General features: G+C 44.0%; 1 protein-coding gene across 5 annotated transcripts in view; it reads right to left on the bottom strand.

The window, feature by feature from the left end:
* The window catches only part of LOC121600254 (calcium-transporting ATPase type 2C member 1), a 51,830-nt gene extending 34,660 nt beyond the window's left edge, over positions 1–17,170 (bottom strand). Inside the window, exons 1-2 of one of the 5 annotated variants that reach the window (XM_041928690.1) lie at positions 13,317–13,516; positions 12,616–12,811 (exon numbers count right to left, since the gene is read on the bottom strand). In XM_041928690.1, the coding sequence (XP_041784624.1) occupies positions 12,616–12,639 (24 nt within the window). In that variant the 5' untranslated portion in view covers positions 12,640–12,811; positions 13,317–13,516. Of the gene's footprint in view, positions 1–12,615; positions 12,812–12,944; positions 13,135–13,306; positions 13,517–15,087; positions 15,684–16,564 lie in introns of those variants that run through there. The other 4 variants (XM_041928691.1, XM_041928692.1, XM_041928694.1 and 1 more) reach the window with 4 other exon arrangements.
* Between the last annotated feature and the right edge of the window lie 1,102 nt (positions 17,171–18,272).

Below are 18,272 nucleotides of genomic sequence, written 5' to 3' on the forward strand. Positions count from 1 at the left end.
GAAACCCATTCAACTAGCGCTTTCGTGAAATGGAAAATGTGGGACACGGAAGCGAATGGACATGCTTATCGCTATGGCCGGAAAATCATACCGCACCGCTCCACTGCCTCGGACCTTTGCGTTTCTGCGCCATACATCGAGTCAAACTTTTCACGTTCGTGCGCTAGAAAATCCACTTTGTTATACGCAAATAATACGCTTATCGTGGGTAAATTATCTTGCCCCTGCTGCTGCTGCTGCTGCTGCTGCTGCCTACTGTTGGCGGGAGTGCGCGGGCGCCATTATAGCGTTTCGAGGAAAGGCCTGCTCTAACGACAATCCGGACGGTTTGACGGTATATGCTAATGTTACGATGATAAATCCCACTTTACTACGTTTGGGGGAGTGTAGACTGGCAGTCGAATACTTTTCTTCCAGGCTTTCATTTACTTTAATATTTTTCACACTCTATTGTGCTTAAAAGTTGAGTACTTTTATAAGCAAGCAAACTACATATTAAAGGCTGTACAGTTATGAACTTTAATTATCTCAGATGCTTGAAAAGAACAAACAAAACAAGAATGAATGTTTTGAACATAGAATTTCACTAACATCACAACAAACACATGACTTCAAGGCAATTAATTTCGTGTTTGGCAAACATAATCCTATGATAATTCAATTTAAATTTAATTGACTTGTTGGTTGTGAACAATTAAGGCACTGGTTTGAGTTTGGAGGATCACAAGAAAGTGACTTTCTGCTTTGAAATCAAACACAGCCCAAAGCTAATAAATCAATCCACGAAACGCTTCATCAATTTTAATTAGGACAGACGCACGATGGACGCTTCCAACACTTCATCAGAACTTTAAGCTATTAAAAGCCCGTCTCCTTCCAAACTCCTCCAGGATGATGCCAGGACGAGCGCGCAGCGCCGAACCGAATGCGGAGAAATCGATACGACAATTATCGGCTGTCACATCTCCACCCAAAAAGTGGCAATTTTCTTCCGCGAAATGCCAATTAGAACAATTAGGGCGCTCGCGCGGACGAAAGACAACTTTAAACACGGCAAACCACACGCTTCAAATTAAAAGATATATATAAACGCTCCTCTCCACTTACTGCCTTTATCGATAGTAGCCTTGATAAGTAGTGCTGTTGTGAGTTTCGCCTGAGTGACTACTGCCGAAAAATGGGAAAAACGTGAAACAACATGGTGCGGCGGGGCAAAATAGCCAGCGCCCATTTGTGCAAAGAAAAATCGACCCGCCATTACTGGTAGAGGCAAATGTCAAGATAATGCGGCAACGGTCGTCGGAGCGATATGACAGACAAATTTAATTAAAAAGTCTGCGGTTTACCATCAAAGGAAGTATCGTAACGAAGCATTAGCTTTCCACCGTATTTTCCATCCCTGCCTTCCTTGTGGTGATGGATGTACCGATAAGGATAGGAGAAATGAGAAGCGAAATCGGCATTGATGGCATAGGATTCTCTTTTTGAACCCATCAGGGAGATAAAAGTTGTAACTTTTGAGTAAGTCTTAATGTTTACTTTACGATTGACTTTAGCCTGTTTTGAGAAGGAAGTGAAATGCCATTGATTAGCTGAGAAAACAGGAAAACTCGATGTTTGCTGAGTGTGGCGCAAAATGAATTAAATAACTTTTGAGGTACATTTGCTCAAGTTCATCTATGGATGAACAACCAGCAATGTGTGCGAAGGAACATAGAGACATGCACATGAAGTAAGCAAAGAATAACCCGAGGAACAATCATCCCAAAATCACACAACATCTCTCTTTCCAAAAAGGCCACTGTGCAGAGGTTGAGATTTGCAAGCCAATTACCAATCGCCATCATTTATTCTTGACGAGAGCGACCCTCCTCTCGACCAAGCGATGAAGTGTTCAACCGGTCGGCAACGCGCTCAATCAATTACCACCACTCGAGGCAATCGGCCTTCTATCGGTTTCTAGGGCGCTCCCTCGCTTCACCATTGTTTGCGATGTACGGAAAAGGTCCTGCTGGGGACGACCGTGACTAATCCTCGAACTGCCGAAAAAGGACAACCATAACATGCGTGAACCACGGCCAAAATGAGATTGTGATGAGGTACTAAACGACCAGAAACCATGTCGACACGTGTAGAACCCATCCCCACCCTTTGTGATGCAGTGTACTTATCGCTGGGTTGGGGAGCGAAAGCTGGAAAAGGGACACTCGGCGCAAAGGAACACAAAAAAGGCGTCCGAAGCTTTTCCGTGAATTTACCTCCCCTCGATAATCATACAGTGGTTGACACATTTTGTGAACATTCCGTTTGAATGAAATTTCTATACATACCGTAGCTGGATAAGGATAGATACTACAGACCAAGTTTGATATGTGAAGGTCTCAATCATAAAATAAATTCGACGTCAGTTGGTGTTACCAACAAATGGTCCTGCACTGTATCTTGCCGGACAGATCATAGAAAAACTCAACACTCCACTCCAACCAGACATTATTTGCAAAGCATCTTTCGCCCATTGTACGCCATTGGGAAAATCAACAGGAGCGGAAAGAGTTAAACCCTGCTGCTTGCACAGATGAATGTGTTCATGTGTGTGTGTCCTTTGGTGGGACCACACAGTTTACTTCTCCCGTGTCCCTAATTGAACGCATTTCGTGATCAACGAGTGAGTGTTTTGCATCAGATAATGCGCACACTCGCAAGGACACACGCCTGGAAATGGGAATGGGAAATGGAAAACCCTGACCAACAAAAAAAACCAACCCCCAACCACCACCACCCGGCAAGTGGGCTAGAAAAGCCGGCTTAACGATAAGTGTAGCGATTGTGTTCCGGCTTGTTGCACAAATGGCAGGCAACTGATAATTTCTGATCCTATTAGTTTCCATCGTTTCCAGGTTGCGAAAAGGGTTGCAGCAGTAATAGCTGTGCTATTGTATGTGTGTTAAATATTGAAGGACATGTTACTGCAGATGCTATTGAAACATGCCTTATAAGCAATACTAATTATTAGCATCAATATCATCACCTCGCAGCTCAACATTCTTCTTTTTTTGGTTGTATGTACAAACATCATTAACAAACTCCAATCTACCTTTATATCAACAATCCTGCTCACGCAAAACAATGTAATGAAAATGAAAACTTACTTTCAATGTCACGGTGCTTTTCGGTGTACTTCAAAAAAGGCAACGCCGGGCACGTAACGTTCAAAAGTACACCGCGCGGCAAACGTGCGCACACAAATGATCTGGAAAATCGATTAGAAAATCCACGCAAAACATAAGCCACCCTCCTCCTTCTCCCTCGAATCGAATCGGAAGGTCGGAGAAGCACGTAAATGAAAATGGAATGAAAACAAAACCCTTCCGTAGGTCAATCAGCACTATATTGTTGTGCTGGCCGACCCACCAACCGACCGACCGACCGAGTCGCTTTTAGCAGCGAAAAACAACCGATGGAGATTATTAGCCGCCGCGAGAACGTTACATGCGCGGTGTGGTACCGGTAGCGCGCTGGAAAGCAATCAGCTTAATAGAAATTTACATCCAATCGCCACCGTCAGTGGGAATGGCCCCTCTTTGCCGGTGGAGGGTGGCGCGAGGCCCCGTTACATCGACCATTACATCGCGAAAACTCATCTCCGCTTCAAACACACAATGTCAACAGACATTATACGCATCCGGGTTAGAAAGGAGGCGCAAAGACCTCCCCCCATTTCCCGCAGGGTTGGACACGTTAATGTTACACTCATTTCCCAGCACTGTTTTTTGCGTTTTTGTTTGGCGCAGTATAGCTTACTCAATTTCCCGCGAGAGCTGCCTTTATTTCGGGCACCACAAACTTCGCATGCTACTTGATTTTGATAACATTCTAATAATACCCCCGAAAATCCATTTTCGCTTCCACAAACAATGCTCGCATTGTGGGGAGGAAAAGAAAGCAAGGAAATACACTCATACTGGGGAGAAGTCTCATTCCACCCAAGGATTTCTGCGGAACTCAAGGTTAGAAAGACATTCTCGTTTTAGCAATCTCCGAGACACCCCATATAGCGCACATTTTTGGAGCACATTTTTTTAGGACAGCATAATACTTAAACCAATCCCTGCTCTCCCTATCCACCTACTACCAAATACCAGGAAAAATCTACCCCCGAGCGGCCGACCGGGGGACGACACATTTTCGATCCGGGCCGACATATATTTGTGACATTTTTGGGGGATTTTATGCAATCATCCTGCCATCATGCAATGCTAATATTTGACAGTGTGAGAAAGGAACTTGATTCGATGCGCTACAAAGTGTGCATACCTTCAGTTTTTGTGTTCTATTTGTTGGTGTATTCTTGTACTGTTTCTTTTTGTACGAGCACCGAGCGCTTTCCTTTTGCATTGCTACAAGAAGCACGCCACATGCTGACACTTTAGGTCCGGCTGGGTTTGCCATTACAGATCCTGACAGCAGCAGAATCTATTTTTATTCCAGTGTGCTTCACTGTATGGGTAAGAGATACCGGTAGCTATTAAAGGGAAATTTTCCGCTAGAGGGCGCACGCTCTTCAAAAACTTATTTGACAAGTTAGTGTAACGTTCGGGAGCGGTCTGAAGGCTCTATCGTGACAAGTAGTGTGTTTCACTCCACACTCACTTCAGCAGGTGCTTGGTGGTCATGGTGTTCTTGCAGTGATGCTTCTCCAGTTTGCTTTTTTTTGGGGGATATTGAGGGTATTTTCAATGAAACGGAATAAGTACACTGTCATCGCATGTCAGCAGGTTTGCAGCGTCATTCGGTTGGACGTGTAGGTAGGTGTATAATAGGCGACCCAGCGACGAAGATGGGCAAGCAACAAATTTCAACAGCGCGTGAATGATATTTCGATTGGCGAAAGGTGGAACAGGTCTTTAGCTTTGTGTACGAACCTCGTGGGGAGTGTATGCATTGGGAAATATTATAAATGAAAGTTATAAAGGATGTTAAAAATACAGTCATGATATACATTTAGACTTCACATGATTGAAATGGTAATTCTCCCCAACATTGAGTAATCAAGTGCAACCGAGAGACGAAAGATTGCCATATTTCGAAGGAATAAAAATTTCACAAAAGGATTTAAGGATGTCTGCAAATCATTGCTTCCTCCCTCTTGCTCTGAAACGAAACGTTACTAAAATCCAACCCGGTCTGAGCAAAAACTGCAACCCACAGATTTCATCACCATTTCTACAAACAAAGAGCAGAATTCAAGCGAGAGGAAAATAAAGGATACTCCTCGTTGTGAGTCAAGCTTCTACGTCAGCAGCTTGGGAAAATCGTTTTATTTCGTTCCCGTTGAATCACCTCTGCACCTAACTCTAGCTGGGGGGAAATTGGCCCCAAGGCAAACGGGAGCGAGAAATTAAAATGTCGTAATAAAAATTTTATACTATCGCTTTTCCCGTTCCTGCCCCTCCCCCCCCCCCCCCCCCCGCGTTCCGAGCCGGAAAATAACCGGTTGTGGTTGTGGCAGGATTTCACTATACCGTAGGCTTAAGCAAGAGTTTCCAAAAAAAAAGGAAAAACCTTGGAGATCAACCTGAAACCCGGATCCAGAAAATAGGACCTTTCCGCCATTTTTTGTGTGTGTTATGTTTACCTCTTTTATTTTCAACCCACAATTCCAATGAAAGCACTGAAACCGCTAATAGGAATTTCAAAAGGAAAACAGAACACACACACACAAAATAGGAAAATGGATTCTACAATGAACGAGAACAAGATCGCACATGCAATTTTTGGATTTTTCCCAACATTTTGCTCTTTGATATAAATGAAAAATTGAACCTGCAAAAAAAAACGATCGAATTGTGCTCATTTGAAGCGGTCTTTTTCGGTGGGTTTGTTTATTTTTTACCTCACACAAACACTGGGCTCGCGGTCTGGTTTCGTTGTTCGAATTCAAGTGGGACGAAGTGGCTTGAAAATTGCATCGGATGTGTGGAAAATGTTAATGAACTTTTGATAGCCCCGGCAGCGCAGCAATATCATGCTGGAACTCGTGCTGTACTCTACCGTACTGAAAGCTACAAATAATGGACGAACGATTTGCTACCCACCCAACAAAAAAGGACAAACCCGCAAAAACATGACGGGAAAAACTGTTTAAACCCTCATCAGCAATGGGGGGAGAGCGACGGGAAAACAGGCAAAACCTATCGCTCAACAAATTATGCAACAATGAAACCGGTAATATGTTCCCTTCCATGTGCCGGTAGCACCGAGAGCATTAAGACCTAGAAAAGGGTGAATCCTGTCAGCAAGCTTGCTACACAACCCACAATATGTATCTCTTACCACAGCGGCAAAAGTGAGCGGATTAACTCTCGCTTTTCGGCTGTGTTTTATCCAAACCGACCGTGTATGTGTGCGTGTGTGTGTGAGTGTGTCTTACAGGAAGAAAGCCCGAATGGCCGGAAATCTGAATCGGAAACATTTCCACCCAACCCATAGAGCACAAATACGAAAGGTTCATTAAGCAACCCCCAGACGAGGAGTACACACAACCGGGGGGATGTGGTCTATACAATGTGAGGAGCATTTTTCACGATTTTCCCCACAGAAGGTCGGGAGCGTTCTGTCAGTTGCATCCTTCTTTTTATTCTACTAATAGATTTTCTTGCTTCGGCCGAATGTCTTCAAAAGCGAGACAGTTTATTCACCCTAGAGGGGGAGGAGGTTATGACCGCAGCACTCCCGCGTTGGAAGGGATACGGAGAAAGAGTACAAACCCCCTTCCGCAACACTTTCCTCCTTCCACGGGGGGAAAAACTTCAAAGTCGGGCGGTTTTCTTCGACCACAAAATCCGACCCTTTCTGCAGGGAAATTGTTCTAGAGCATGATGAAAAGAGGTAAAGTGTGAGTGCGAAAATGGCCGGGAAGGAGATGGGTACAAAACTTTTCACCCCAAGATTTCTCACTATGAAAATGGCAAATACAAAATGACTCTTTGGACAGTTTTTTTTTCAGTTTCTTTGGGTGGGTTAAGAAGGAACGCGGGAAGGAATGTTTTTTCGAAGAAGACCACATTTCGCCCAAATAAAGAAAATGGGGTAAAATGGGGTATTTATTAGCATTTAATTTATTTACTGTGTTTTTCAATGCTTGTTGTTTTGTTCAATCAAAATTCTTGCAACGATTGTTACCCTTTTTATTCGACGAAAGATGTACATAATTCTTATAGCTCAGTTATTGGGGCAAAATGTTGAACTTTGTTTAAAACAAAAACGGATGTTAGATAGACAGAACTTTAACGTCCGGTCACGTACCGGCTACCCCGTCAAAACACACTGCGGAGGTCGCTCTAATGGGCTGTGAAAAATGGGTTCATCCCACGAAATGAAACTTTCTCCACTGTCAACAGAGTATCCTTTTTACGCTTAGCCAACTTCCGGTGGTATTTCTTTTTTAGTTACTTTCTGTGTTCATAGATAGCGACGAGACACACGAAACGGCACGGATGGCTGGCCTTTACACTTTACACACGGAACGCCACGATCGATGAATAAAAGGTAAAAGATGGAGCGTTTCCGGAGTTAATCCCGTTTTCGGCAGGCTGCGGTACGACAGCCCGAAACCGGAACCGGTAAACCACTGAAGTGCAACTAAGCCGGACAGCTGTTGCGAACAAAAAAAAGGGTAAAGAGCTGGATCCACCGAGACGGGAGGGGGAAATAAAGGTTTTGGTATTATGAATTTTTGCAACGAAATTATCTTGGCATGATTGACATGTGGAAAATGAGAAAATTTAGTAGAAAAGCGACTAACATGTACCATGAAAAATGCAAAACGAATCAATGTTTTTTTCTTCTAAAGACAATGTAAAACATTAGCATACATCAGAAGAAACACTTTAAAGACGGCCTCACACTAATGGTGTTATGTTTTCTTTTTTTTGCAGCCAAAGAATGATAATGGATGGAAATTCATGCACATTACATATTCCTCGCCCCATACCATACGCGAAAAAGGCAGCGAAAGTAAAAGGATGGAAAGATAAAAGACTTAAATTTGAGGTAGAAAAAACGAGCATCATACGGAACCGATATTCTTGCCTGCAGTTAAAAATGGAAACTGAAAAAGAACTGCCAGAAGAACAGTGCAGTAAAGCAAGTAAAATCATTGATATGCGCTGCATGTGACGTGGTCAGCAGCAGCGGTTGCTGACACGATAGTCTAGCAGGCTATGCTGCTTGATGGTCGAGAGAGAGAGAGAAAGAGAGCAACAAAAAAAAATATGGTAGAGCTATGTGAAACTGTATGAAACATAGAAAAAAATGGAACTTTTCTCCTGTCTTGATCAGTTTTAATGTCCTCGGAATACAAAATGTACAAAAAAAAACGCGCGTGCAGTAACTATCGGGTAGCTCTAATCGTCGGTGGCTCTGTCTATACCTTATCGTATCCATGGTAGCGAAACGAAACCTGGCCACAGCCACATAGCAATGCAACAAACCACGTAGTGCAAGCAGCTTTGCGTTCGTTTCTCACATAAACACTCACCCACCACGAAAGGTAGAACCAAGCGCACGCGGCAAGGACGATTAATGGTAGTGCATCGATTTTTACGGTGTATCGCTTTCTTTCCATTTATTTTTTTTCCTCTTTTTTTTAATGCATCCTGCTTTCCCACAGACAGACAGACAGACAGCCGGCGATGTACACACATGCGAACGGTAAAAGCGGTATGGAAAAGTTCGATGTTTCATCATGTTTAAGTAATGAAGAGTGCGCTACAAACAATGTATGACGAGAATACGATCGATACTTGACAACTCGCTGATGGAAGGGGACAAGAAGAAAAAGTGATACATTGAAACCATATAGAAACACACAACCACATCGCTTCGGAAAGTGATGTCACAGAGCTCTGCAAACAAATTGTTGATTGAATGCGAGTGGGAATGGGAGAGCAAAATAACTTAAGTACAAGGATTTCAAAAAGCAATCAAATGAGATTTTCTAGAACACATAAAGAAGAACGAATCGAATATTCCAGGGGTTTTTTTTTGGCATAAAATCTTTCCATTTATAATTAATGTACCGCAAGCTTGAAGTAAACAGTTTTAATTGCAATGATAAAGATTTGGTCAATGCCGGTATGCTCTCAACAGAGCTCGGCTTGTTGTTTGCTTTGTAAGTTACCGCTGCATGTCTTATCATAAACCTGACATTTCTCTGCCGGGATTAATCAATTTGTCACTTTTTTTGTCCCTAACCTGACACACACACACACACACTGACGATCCATTCAACTAACAACTTGTCAACTGGTCTGGTCTACATGAATCTGTTCCACCAGTGTCGTAACCAATTCAACAAACGAATCACAAATTCCGATTGCAAATGAATACGTGGCACGCCAGTTTTTCTCCTTTTGAGTTGCTTTTTCGTTTTTTTTTTATTTTAACAGCTCCAACCGTAGTAGTAAAACAACAACCGTAAACGAGCGAGCGCTAGCTCTAATTCAATTTAATTCAATCCAGTCACGCACCCGAGACAAAACTTAGGCAGCACTAGCAGTTATCAATGGTAAAATTTTAAATCAAATGACGTCCCCCCTAATGGCCCTGGCCAGTGTCGCAGCGAAGCATGGCGAATCGTTGACTTAATGAATCGTACGTTCGGCGTATCACAGCAGTAAACCATTTTTGCGATGTGAATGAACCTTTCGGCGGGGGTTTCTTCTTTTCACCATTAAAATTCTCGAATGAAATGCTTTTTGGAAAATGCAAAGTGCGGAAAAAAGTGTTTGCCAAAGCTTTCGGTTATGGGTTGATTGATATTTTTAGAGCATTAATTTGTGCCATTTTTTCAATTTAAATACAACACAGCTTGGACAGGGGCGAAGGAAAGCAAATCTTTCCATCTGTATACTTACTTGGTTATTTTCCCCATCCACAACTTGACAACGATCGGACTTGGCTTCAAGCCCTTTGCGTTGAAATCGCTTGTCAATCTTTCCACTGATAATCACGCTTCGAACCCACCCCGTCGCTGGGGCAATAGCAACGATGCAACTGCAGCTGCCACCAGGAGACAGCCATTAAGGTAATGCTGATAATGACTGTAAAGCGAACGTTGCCTAAGATGATCTTGACTGATCTTACATCACAACAAACTGAAAGGGTGCATGGAAAGGGTTCAGCGCAAAAGGAAAACAAGCCATTGAGTCACTTGTTGTCTACGTACGTTAAACGTTCAATATAAAAAAAAATGCAAACAAAAGAGTTCTAACTAGAACTGAACCAACATATTAACCAATGAGCATATTCTAATGCTGTTCTAAAGAAACTTCAATGAATCATCCCGAAACGGACGTCACGCTCGTGATAAAACCGTCCAAACGCAGCCGGAAATTAATATTTCTGCTTTAATCAGCAATCGAACAGTCGCTTAAAATAGCATCGCATGTGCCTGTGCTGACGTGACAAATTCAAGAAACAGCTTTACCCGGAACAATTTCCATTCACTTATTTTCGTCGTTTTGTTCGACGGCCGCAAACGCAAAACGGCAAAAGCGTTAGAACGCTGGCATCGTGTACGAGCGCGGTGCCGTTTTTCGTAGTCTGGAGCGAAAGCGCGTCGAGACAACAAAGCCCTTTGTGCTCATACTTCACCAGGCGCATGGCGCACCAGTGGCTTCGGTGATATAAATGGTGACTTTATTTTCTTAGAAATAAAGTTCATTTTTATGCCAAAAATGCAACATACTTCTAGCGATAAAGTTACCCAAAACTGTTCTTCAATTGCCGATTTCAATTATTTGGATTAAAGGCGTCCGATTTAGATCACTTACAGTACACCGGGCCCCATTCCGCTACGATTGTAAATTCAACAGCCGTAGGTTTGTTGTTTCCCGTACATGTCACGGGAAATGGCCGAGACTGAGCAAATAGCATAAAACAAACAGTAGCATACCGAGACACGCGGATGCCACCGGGCAGATCAAACATTAAACAACAACCACACTTGACACACGCGTTCCCAACGTTGGTAGCTACTGCGCAACTATCGTCTGACCCGCACAGACCACTCACCGAGCCTACCAATCATGCGTGGCGAACATTGATAACAAAACGGCGAACGAGAGGGGAAAGTGGAAAAAGCAAAAAGCGAAGCAATGAATTGCCGACGATTAAAATGATTTCTAGATAGCGCTTTCCAAGTTTTGATTTCATTCTTTTTGCACTGTGTCGCACGCACCACTGGGGCGTTTTAATTGAAATTAGCTCTTTGTATGGTAGCATTGCCACCCAAGAAGATGGTAAAAGCACCTGCATGTAAGCATCACATTTGATGGAATAATGTTTTTCTTATGAGCAAGAGTGCCTGGCACTGCTAAGTGCATCAACATCCATCGAGTAATGGCAAGAACCTTACCAACGTTCACACAACTCTCACCTAAGCACATGCGCTCTCTATTGACAGCTTGTTAAAAGTTAGTTCAGTGTTCAGTTGGACAAACTTTTGCGGTATACAGACATAAAAAAATATGATGAGCAAAAAGAGCACTCTCGCACACGCACCCCCCTTCACTGGTTCACATAAAAACGAACATAAAAATAGTTTTACTTTTTTTCCCTTGCTGAATGATTCACGCTCAGCGTCTAAAAACGAACAAATTCCGAATCCAAGCAGAAAAGGAATATGAAGAACACTATTTTTTCGCCAAAAGCGCTCATCAAAAGCATTCAACAGGATCCCTCCTCTCCTCTGTCGAAATATTTGCGTCAAAAAAAAATGGGATGAAAATGGCCCTCACACACAGCGGATGGAATTACATACGTTTTTGTAAGTCGCTACATGTACATGTACGTTAAAAATCTCCCAAATTAAACCCCTGTAGTTTTTACAGCACACTTGAAATCCAATTCTGTAAGGGGAACAATGTAAAAACATCATGTTTTTCTTTTTCTTTGCTACTGTTGTGGGTAGAGATGTACTGAGGCTGTATTATGAATAAAGATCCAGTCGAGATTTGAACGCAATACGAGCGTGCGTTAAGAACAATCGCCTATGACGTCTACGCTACCAGGTCGTCGCATGATAGGGAAGTTAAAACTCATTTAGGTAAAACTAACGTTCGTCACATTCATATTTTATTTTATTCTATCATATTTTAAGTGAGCTTTATTCTCCGAATAGTACAAAACAGTGGTTCAGATAGAGCAAAATGTTGCAACGAGAAAATATCTGCCCAGACCAAACGGCGACCACAAACGTAACTACTAGCAGGGTAAGAGCAAACAAAGAATGAACGTGGACAGGGTGGAAAGTGTCACGAACAGAGCATGACCCCTGACATGACCGGCTGTGGAAGTTATTATGCGAGACAAAGAGAGAAAGAGAGAGCGAGAGACAGGATACTAGACACACGGAAGTAATTAAAAGTTGACCTAAAAAGCCACTCGCACTAGCCGGGACGACGGTCGGACGGCCAGGATGGCCGGACCATCGAACAAGCGCGACACGTACAAAAACTGATAGAACCTTAAATAAAAAAGGGAACACTGCCAAAGGTTTTTAAGGCTCGTACTAGTGTAATATATAGGTGAGAAAAACGAACGATACATTACTTTTTCTTTCACCTTTTCAGGCATGTTGAAGGCGCGATGTACGATGGGTTTCCTTTCAGTAGTAGAGCTCAATAGTTTAACTTCACCGATGTATTTGCTGGCAATATATTACTGTTTCACACAATTTTCAACACAATCCTTTACCGGAGAAAATTAACGGTTGCAGTGGAAATTACAGTGCTTTCCAATAAACACGCTAGATGTTTGAAATGACACGAAATACGAAAGAAATAAATGAACATTTACCCTCGAATAAACTCATTCACTAAAAACATTCACGTGATCGTGATAAACCACACACACACACACACACACATACACTCACATACACACTTATACACAGAGCACTATGTTGCTGCTCTTTCCGTCCACTCCGAAAGGCTGACCGCAATGCAAAGAGCAGAAGAACAGGAGCTTGACTAGTTTTCTCGCACACCAAAAACGAGCGAAATCGTTGCACACTGTTGCACCGAATGCACCACGGACCAGCACCACCACCACAGACAGCGGCAAATCCCTTTCGAAACGGGGCACACAAAATTATGTCACCTTCCGCTTTCCGTTTCCGGCGTGCAGTGGACACGTCCGACCTCGAGCAATCCGTTCGAAGCGAATTCCACCACCACCACTACCTTCTCTCCGCTTCAAAACGATGCTAAAAGAGAGGGAAAAGCCTGTCCCCCAAACTTACTACTACGCACCGACAATACAAAGTTGCTGTGTTTTTGCTGTGCCTTCCCCTTTCCCGCCTTTCCTCACTCTCTTCACCCTTTCTCCGCCTTCCACGAGAAAGCGTGAAGGGAAGAAGCAAAAAAAAGCGGTGGAAAACTGAGCGCGGGTGACAACAATTTTCCACTGACCGACCTTCGCAGTACGGTATGGCGAAGACTAGTGAGCTTGGTGCGATACACATTTTCCCGTTAAACCCATCGTCAACGATTCGTCCGATTCGTCCCCCCTCCCACCGCCCACGCCTTCGTTCTCCTGCTGTCGGAAAAGCTCGCTCTTTCTCTTCGCGAAGCTCTCTCAGTGATTTCTCTTTCCCGCTTGCTTGTTTTTGTGCTTCAACTGTAACTATCCTGCTCTCTCTATCGCTCTCTCGTCGCTCCATGGAAACGCGGTGGAAATGTCCTTCGATGACAGCACCGCAACGTATCCTTTTCCCGCTGCCCCCTCAAACGTTAGCCGTTGGCGATTTTCCCGCATTCATTCGCTGTCCTTTTCTGGCACGAAGAGGTATACACGCTCTCACATCTCACTACCGTATGCGTATACAGTATCGCAAAACATTATTGTAACACAAAGCGGGTAGAGCAAACAGGCAGATAAAAGGGGAAATTCCCTTCAAAGAAAGCTTTTGTTCTCGAAGAGCCTTGAGGAGCACACGACGGACGACGACGACGATGATGATAAGGCAAAGCTTTCGCCGTTGTTCGAAGTGTGCGCCAACCACAAACAGTGGAAAGGATTATGCGCAAACAGCGGTGGACGCACCGGGAGAGACATTTCTCTCTCTCTCTCTCTCTCTCTCTCTCTCGCTCTCTCTGACAGCGCTGTTGGGAAAACGCTGGAACGGTAGTGTATGTTTTGATGTTTTTTTAGGCAATATATACAAACACACATACACCGGGGGCACGGTTATGTGTACAGCAGGAGCAGCAGCAGCAGCAGCAGTACACAGCAAGGCGAAACGCGTGATCGAAAGGATGACGTGTGCCTTCTTGGGTGGAAAATATCCCCGTCGTGTGCATGTGTCGGTGTACGAGGTGTCTTTTCGCTTACCACTGAAGTAGTAGCTATCGTATGGCACAAGTGGGCCAATAAATAACAATGCATGCGGTCAAGTGATGGGTTTTCCATTCACGAAGGAATGTATCCACGATGTTTAGTAATGCATCAATTAAAAAAATGTGATTTGCTGTAATTTTTCTGAAAGAGACGATATTTGAATTCCACTAAAAAGTTGTCGTAGGATCGGTTTTTGTTGTGAGACTAAAAGATACATTAAGATCATATTCACAAAATAAGTGAACATTTTACTAAGTTATTTTCTATTATTGAGCAAATTTTAAAAATAAAAAAAATAATCAATATAACAAAGAATAAATGTAAATTATAGATACGATGAGTAATGGAAGGGAATCACATCATAAGAAAGGGAGCATAAGGGAACACACCATCACCCCACAGTGGAGAAGAAAGAGTGGAATAGAAGTAACCGAAAACCCCTCCCCAAGGTCACGTTTATGGGGTCCACACAAAAAACACGAACATTGGATTGAAGGCAAGAAGAGGCACAAGCAACACGTCAGTGTCAAATTTTGGTACATTCTGAGCTTCACGGAGATCCGATCTTACAACGCGGTCGAGACATAAACGACCATTTTTGCTGACGTTTTGCTTGTCGTGGTTTTTAATGCTATTCAGACGGCGTACAACAACCACCGCGGGAATTGAGAACTGTTTGCTCACCGGCATATCAACAACCTTGCCGAAACCGGCCACCAGCGGGGCAATGAGGCGGCCTAGGTAGCTCCCATCCTGACCGGACTGCCGGTAACTGTGGCCGAACTCGCGATCTGCGCCATCACGATGCACCACCGCTTCGTCGGGGCAGGTTTGGGACAGTGATTCGTACCCCAGCACCGATCGGCGTCCCATTCCCAGCAGTCGACCAAGCGAGCTGCCAATGCTGGGCATTAGATGCTCCGCCATAATGATATCCACACCGGCACTACCACATAAACACCACCACACAACACGCACGCGAACGCCGAAAAGTGTGATCGATTGATCCCTCGTAAGGGCAGTTGTGTCTCGAAACAAACGCACAAATTCCAAACTCACACACAAACGCGCGCGCGTACACACACTTTGCGCAAGTCGGAAGCCTCGGACGCCACGGAGGAAAAATCCCGTTAAACCATCAAACTCCGGACAAAATGACGGGATCCGGGAACGAAAGCACACGATCTGCTCGCCGGCGACGCCGCTGAATTGCGGCACGTAACTGCGGCAGTTACGCCAAGGGCTCCGAGCGGCCGGTTTAGAATCGCGTCACGCCGCTCCGCTCGCACGGTCACTCTCTTCTACGCGCGGGCTCTCTCCGCTCGCGGCGGGTGCGCTAATTAAATACGATCTTCACGTGCGATCCTCCCTGTGTGCCCAGGCAGGCCAGCAGCAGGAGGATCATCGCCCGCGGCGCACGCTAGAACGAAGATGCCGGACAAGCGAAATGCCGGGAGAGCAAGAGCGGACCAGAAAGAGAATGTTCAACGTTGCGCCTGGAGGAAGATGACGTTCTCCAGCCCTCTCTGGTCTGATCATAGTCGACCATGCTGATGCTTCTTCCCCGGCGAAACAAACGAAAAGAATTCCATAGCAATAATGCGAAGAAAATGGGAGCCACAGAACGTCAAACATGATCGTACGCAACAACCGAAGTATGCTGTGCGAAGAGAAAGCTTCTCCCAGTATGTGTGTGAGTGTTTGTTTGTGCGTTTGGAATAATTGGACTGTTTAAATAAAAACACACACCCTCTTGTGTCATTTCAAGCACATCTGGAACATCGCAAAACTGGAAGACACGGCGATTGGGGGAAAGATGATACGACTGGTGGCGCCCTGTACGAGGGACGTTGCGCAGGTTGTTGCGCTCCGTCTCTGACCTAGAGAGAAAGATAATGTGGAGGCCGCCCCATTGGGACGGGTGATTACAGCAGTACAGAGAGAGAGAGACACACACACACAGAAGGAACCCCACGAATGATAATCGATTTCGATTGCGAAGCGGCATCCAAAGGGACGGTGTGTGTACCTGCGTCGCGTCGAAAATGATTTGTCATCAAATCAAGGAAATGTGCTCTGCGTCAACACGATGATATCGCTGCAGGTATTTAATGCTTTGTGATAGATAAACAAGATTAATTAAAAAGCGTACAATACACACCGTATCGTTGCCGTCAGGATGCTGCAGGGATACTCTGCTCCGTCACCACACACACACACACACGGGCGTGCAGTGCGTAACACGGAGATTGTTTGCACTTTTTTGCCCTTTGTCTCCCTCCGGGTGGAAAACGTGGATACCACAAACACACACAGACACACGGAGTGTTCCCGTTTGGCACAGCACTGGGTTTGGAAAATGCACCTTTTTTTCCCTTTGTTTTTTTTTCGTGCTCACCAGCACTTTTGACAAATCACGTTTAATTAACTAGCTTTATTCCATCCCTTGCGGACCGTGAAAACCGCGCAAGGAGTTGCCGACTCCTTGTTGTTTTTGCCACGGCACACCAAAAAACACACACTCATACGCGCTGTCGCCTACTGTGCCACCCGGCAAGAACGTGGGTGTCGTGTGGTACGGGACAGGGCAGGCAATGTGTGCGCAAACAGCAACCCCTCGCACAGGCCCGCCGCGTATGCTTTTCGTTGCGTTTACACCCAATTTACTTTCTGCTTACACCGATTGGTTCTTCTTCCGTCCGCGTGTATTGTTTCACCCCCTCAAGAGTTTTCCAAACAACACGGGAAATGTTGTTGTGGAATGACGGGTGGATCGCGCACACTGGGCGATCGGGCGTAGCTTCTGGACATAATAGGGGGGTTTTGATTTTCAATTTATCATTTTCAATGCTGTGGAATTGGGAAAAGCATTACTTTTGCATCGTTTTGTAAAAATCTTCGTAAATTATCCTTCAAATTATGCACAAAATATGGTAAAATATGGAAAATAATACAATTGTTGTGCAAAGTTTCTTCCACCATTGCACTATCACAATCGCACTGGCAGCACTGCCAATGCTCGTTTTTGACATTTGAACAACAACAACAGTGCTATCATTCAAATACGCAATTGTTATGCTAAATTAACGGTTTTACTGAGGGTTGAACTTTTGTGACAAAATTCAATGAAAACCAAATAAATTTCATCCTGGGATAAATCGCTTGAATGGCAAGTGGTCATGAAATTGAAAAATTTAGGAAATGCCTTTTTAAACTTCAATAATTTACAAAGCCCGATTCACAACACAGAAATAATTTGCTTTAAAGCCAATCAAAGCTACTAGGGAATTCAAAACACGTAAATAATGGATAATATCCCATTAGCAATCAAGATGACTATCTGTTTAAAATAGTGTTATTTTAAATATGTTATAGCCTTTATTCGTCTGGGTGTTTTCCATCTAACCTTCGCTGTTTATCTCTCTTTTTCTTCTGCTGCTTTTGGGAGAAAGCGAAAAATCGTTGTAAACGTTGTTTCTTTTTCCTAAACCCACACCTCCCCTTCTTATTTCATTCGCGTTTATTTTGATTTCGGGGAGAATCGTTTCATCAAATCCTTTTCGTTTGGGATCACAAGAAAACAAGATAAAGTGTCTTTCCCTCTCTCTCTATCTTTTCGCAGACTATTAAGTGTCCCTTCACAAATCACGTCGTGTACCGAAGCTTTCACACCACCAGCTAATCGTATTTTCCATCTAAAACCCCTTTTTGCTTGCCATACGTCCCCGAATACACACTTTTCCTTTACACATTTTAGCGCGTTTCGAACGATTTGTGCTTGCGCGGATGAGTATTTAAACGCATCATTGCCGAGAGAGCGAGCGATAGATGGAACGCTTGTAAAGCCAATTTTAAGCGTGCCGTATGCC

Source organism: Anopheles merus, chromosome 3L, assembly GCF_017562075.2.
Source record: "Anopheles merus strain MAF chromosome 3L, AmerM5.1, whole genome shotgun sequence".
NCBI classification, from domain to species: domain Eukaryota; kingdom Metazoa; phylum Arthropoda; class Insecta; order Diptera; family Culicidae; genus Anopheles; species Anopheles merus.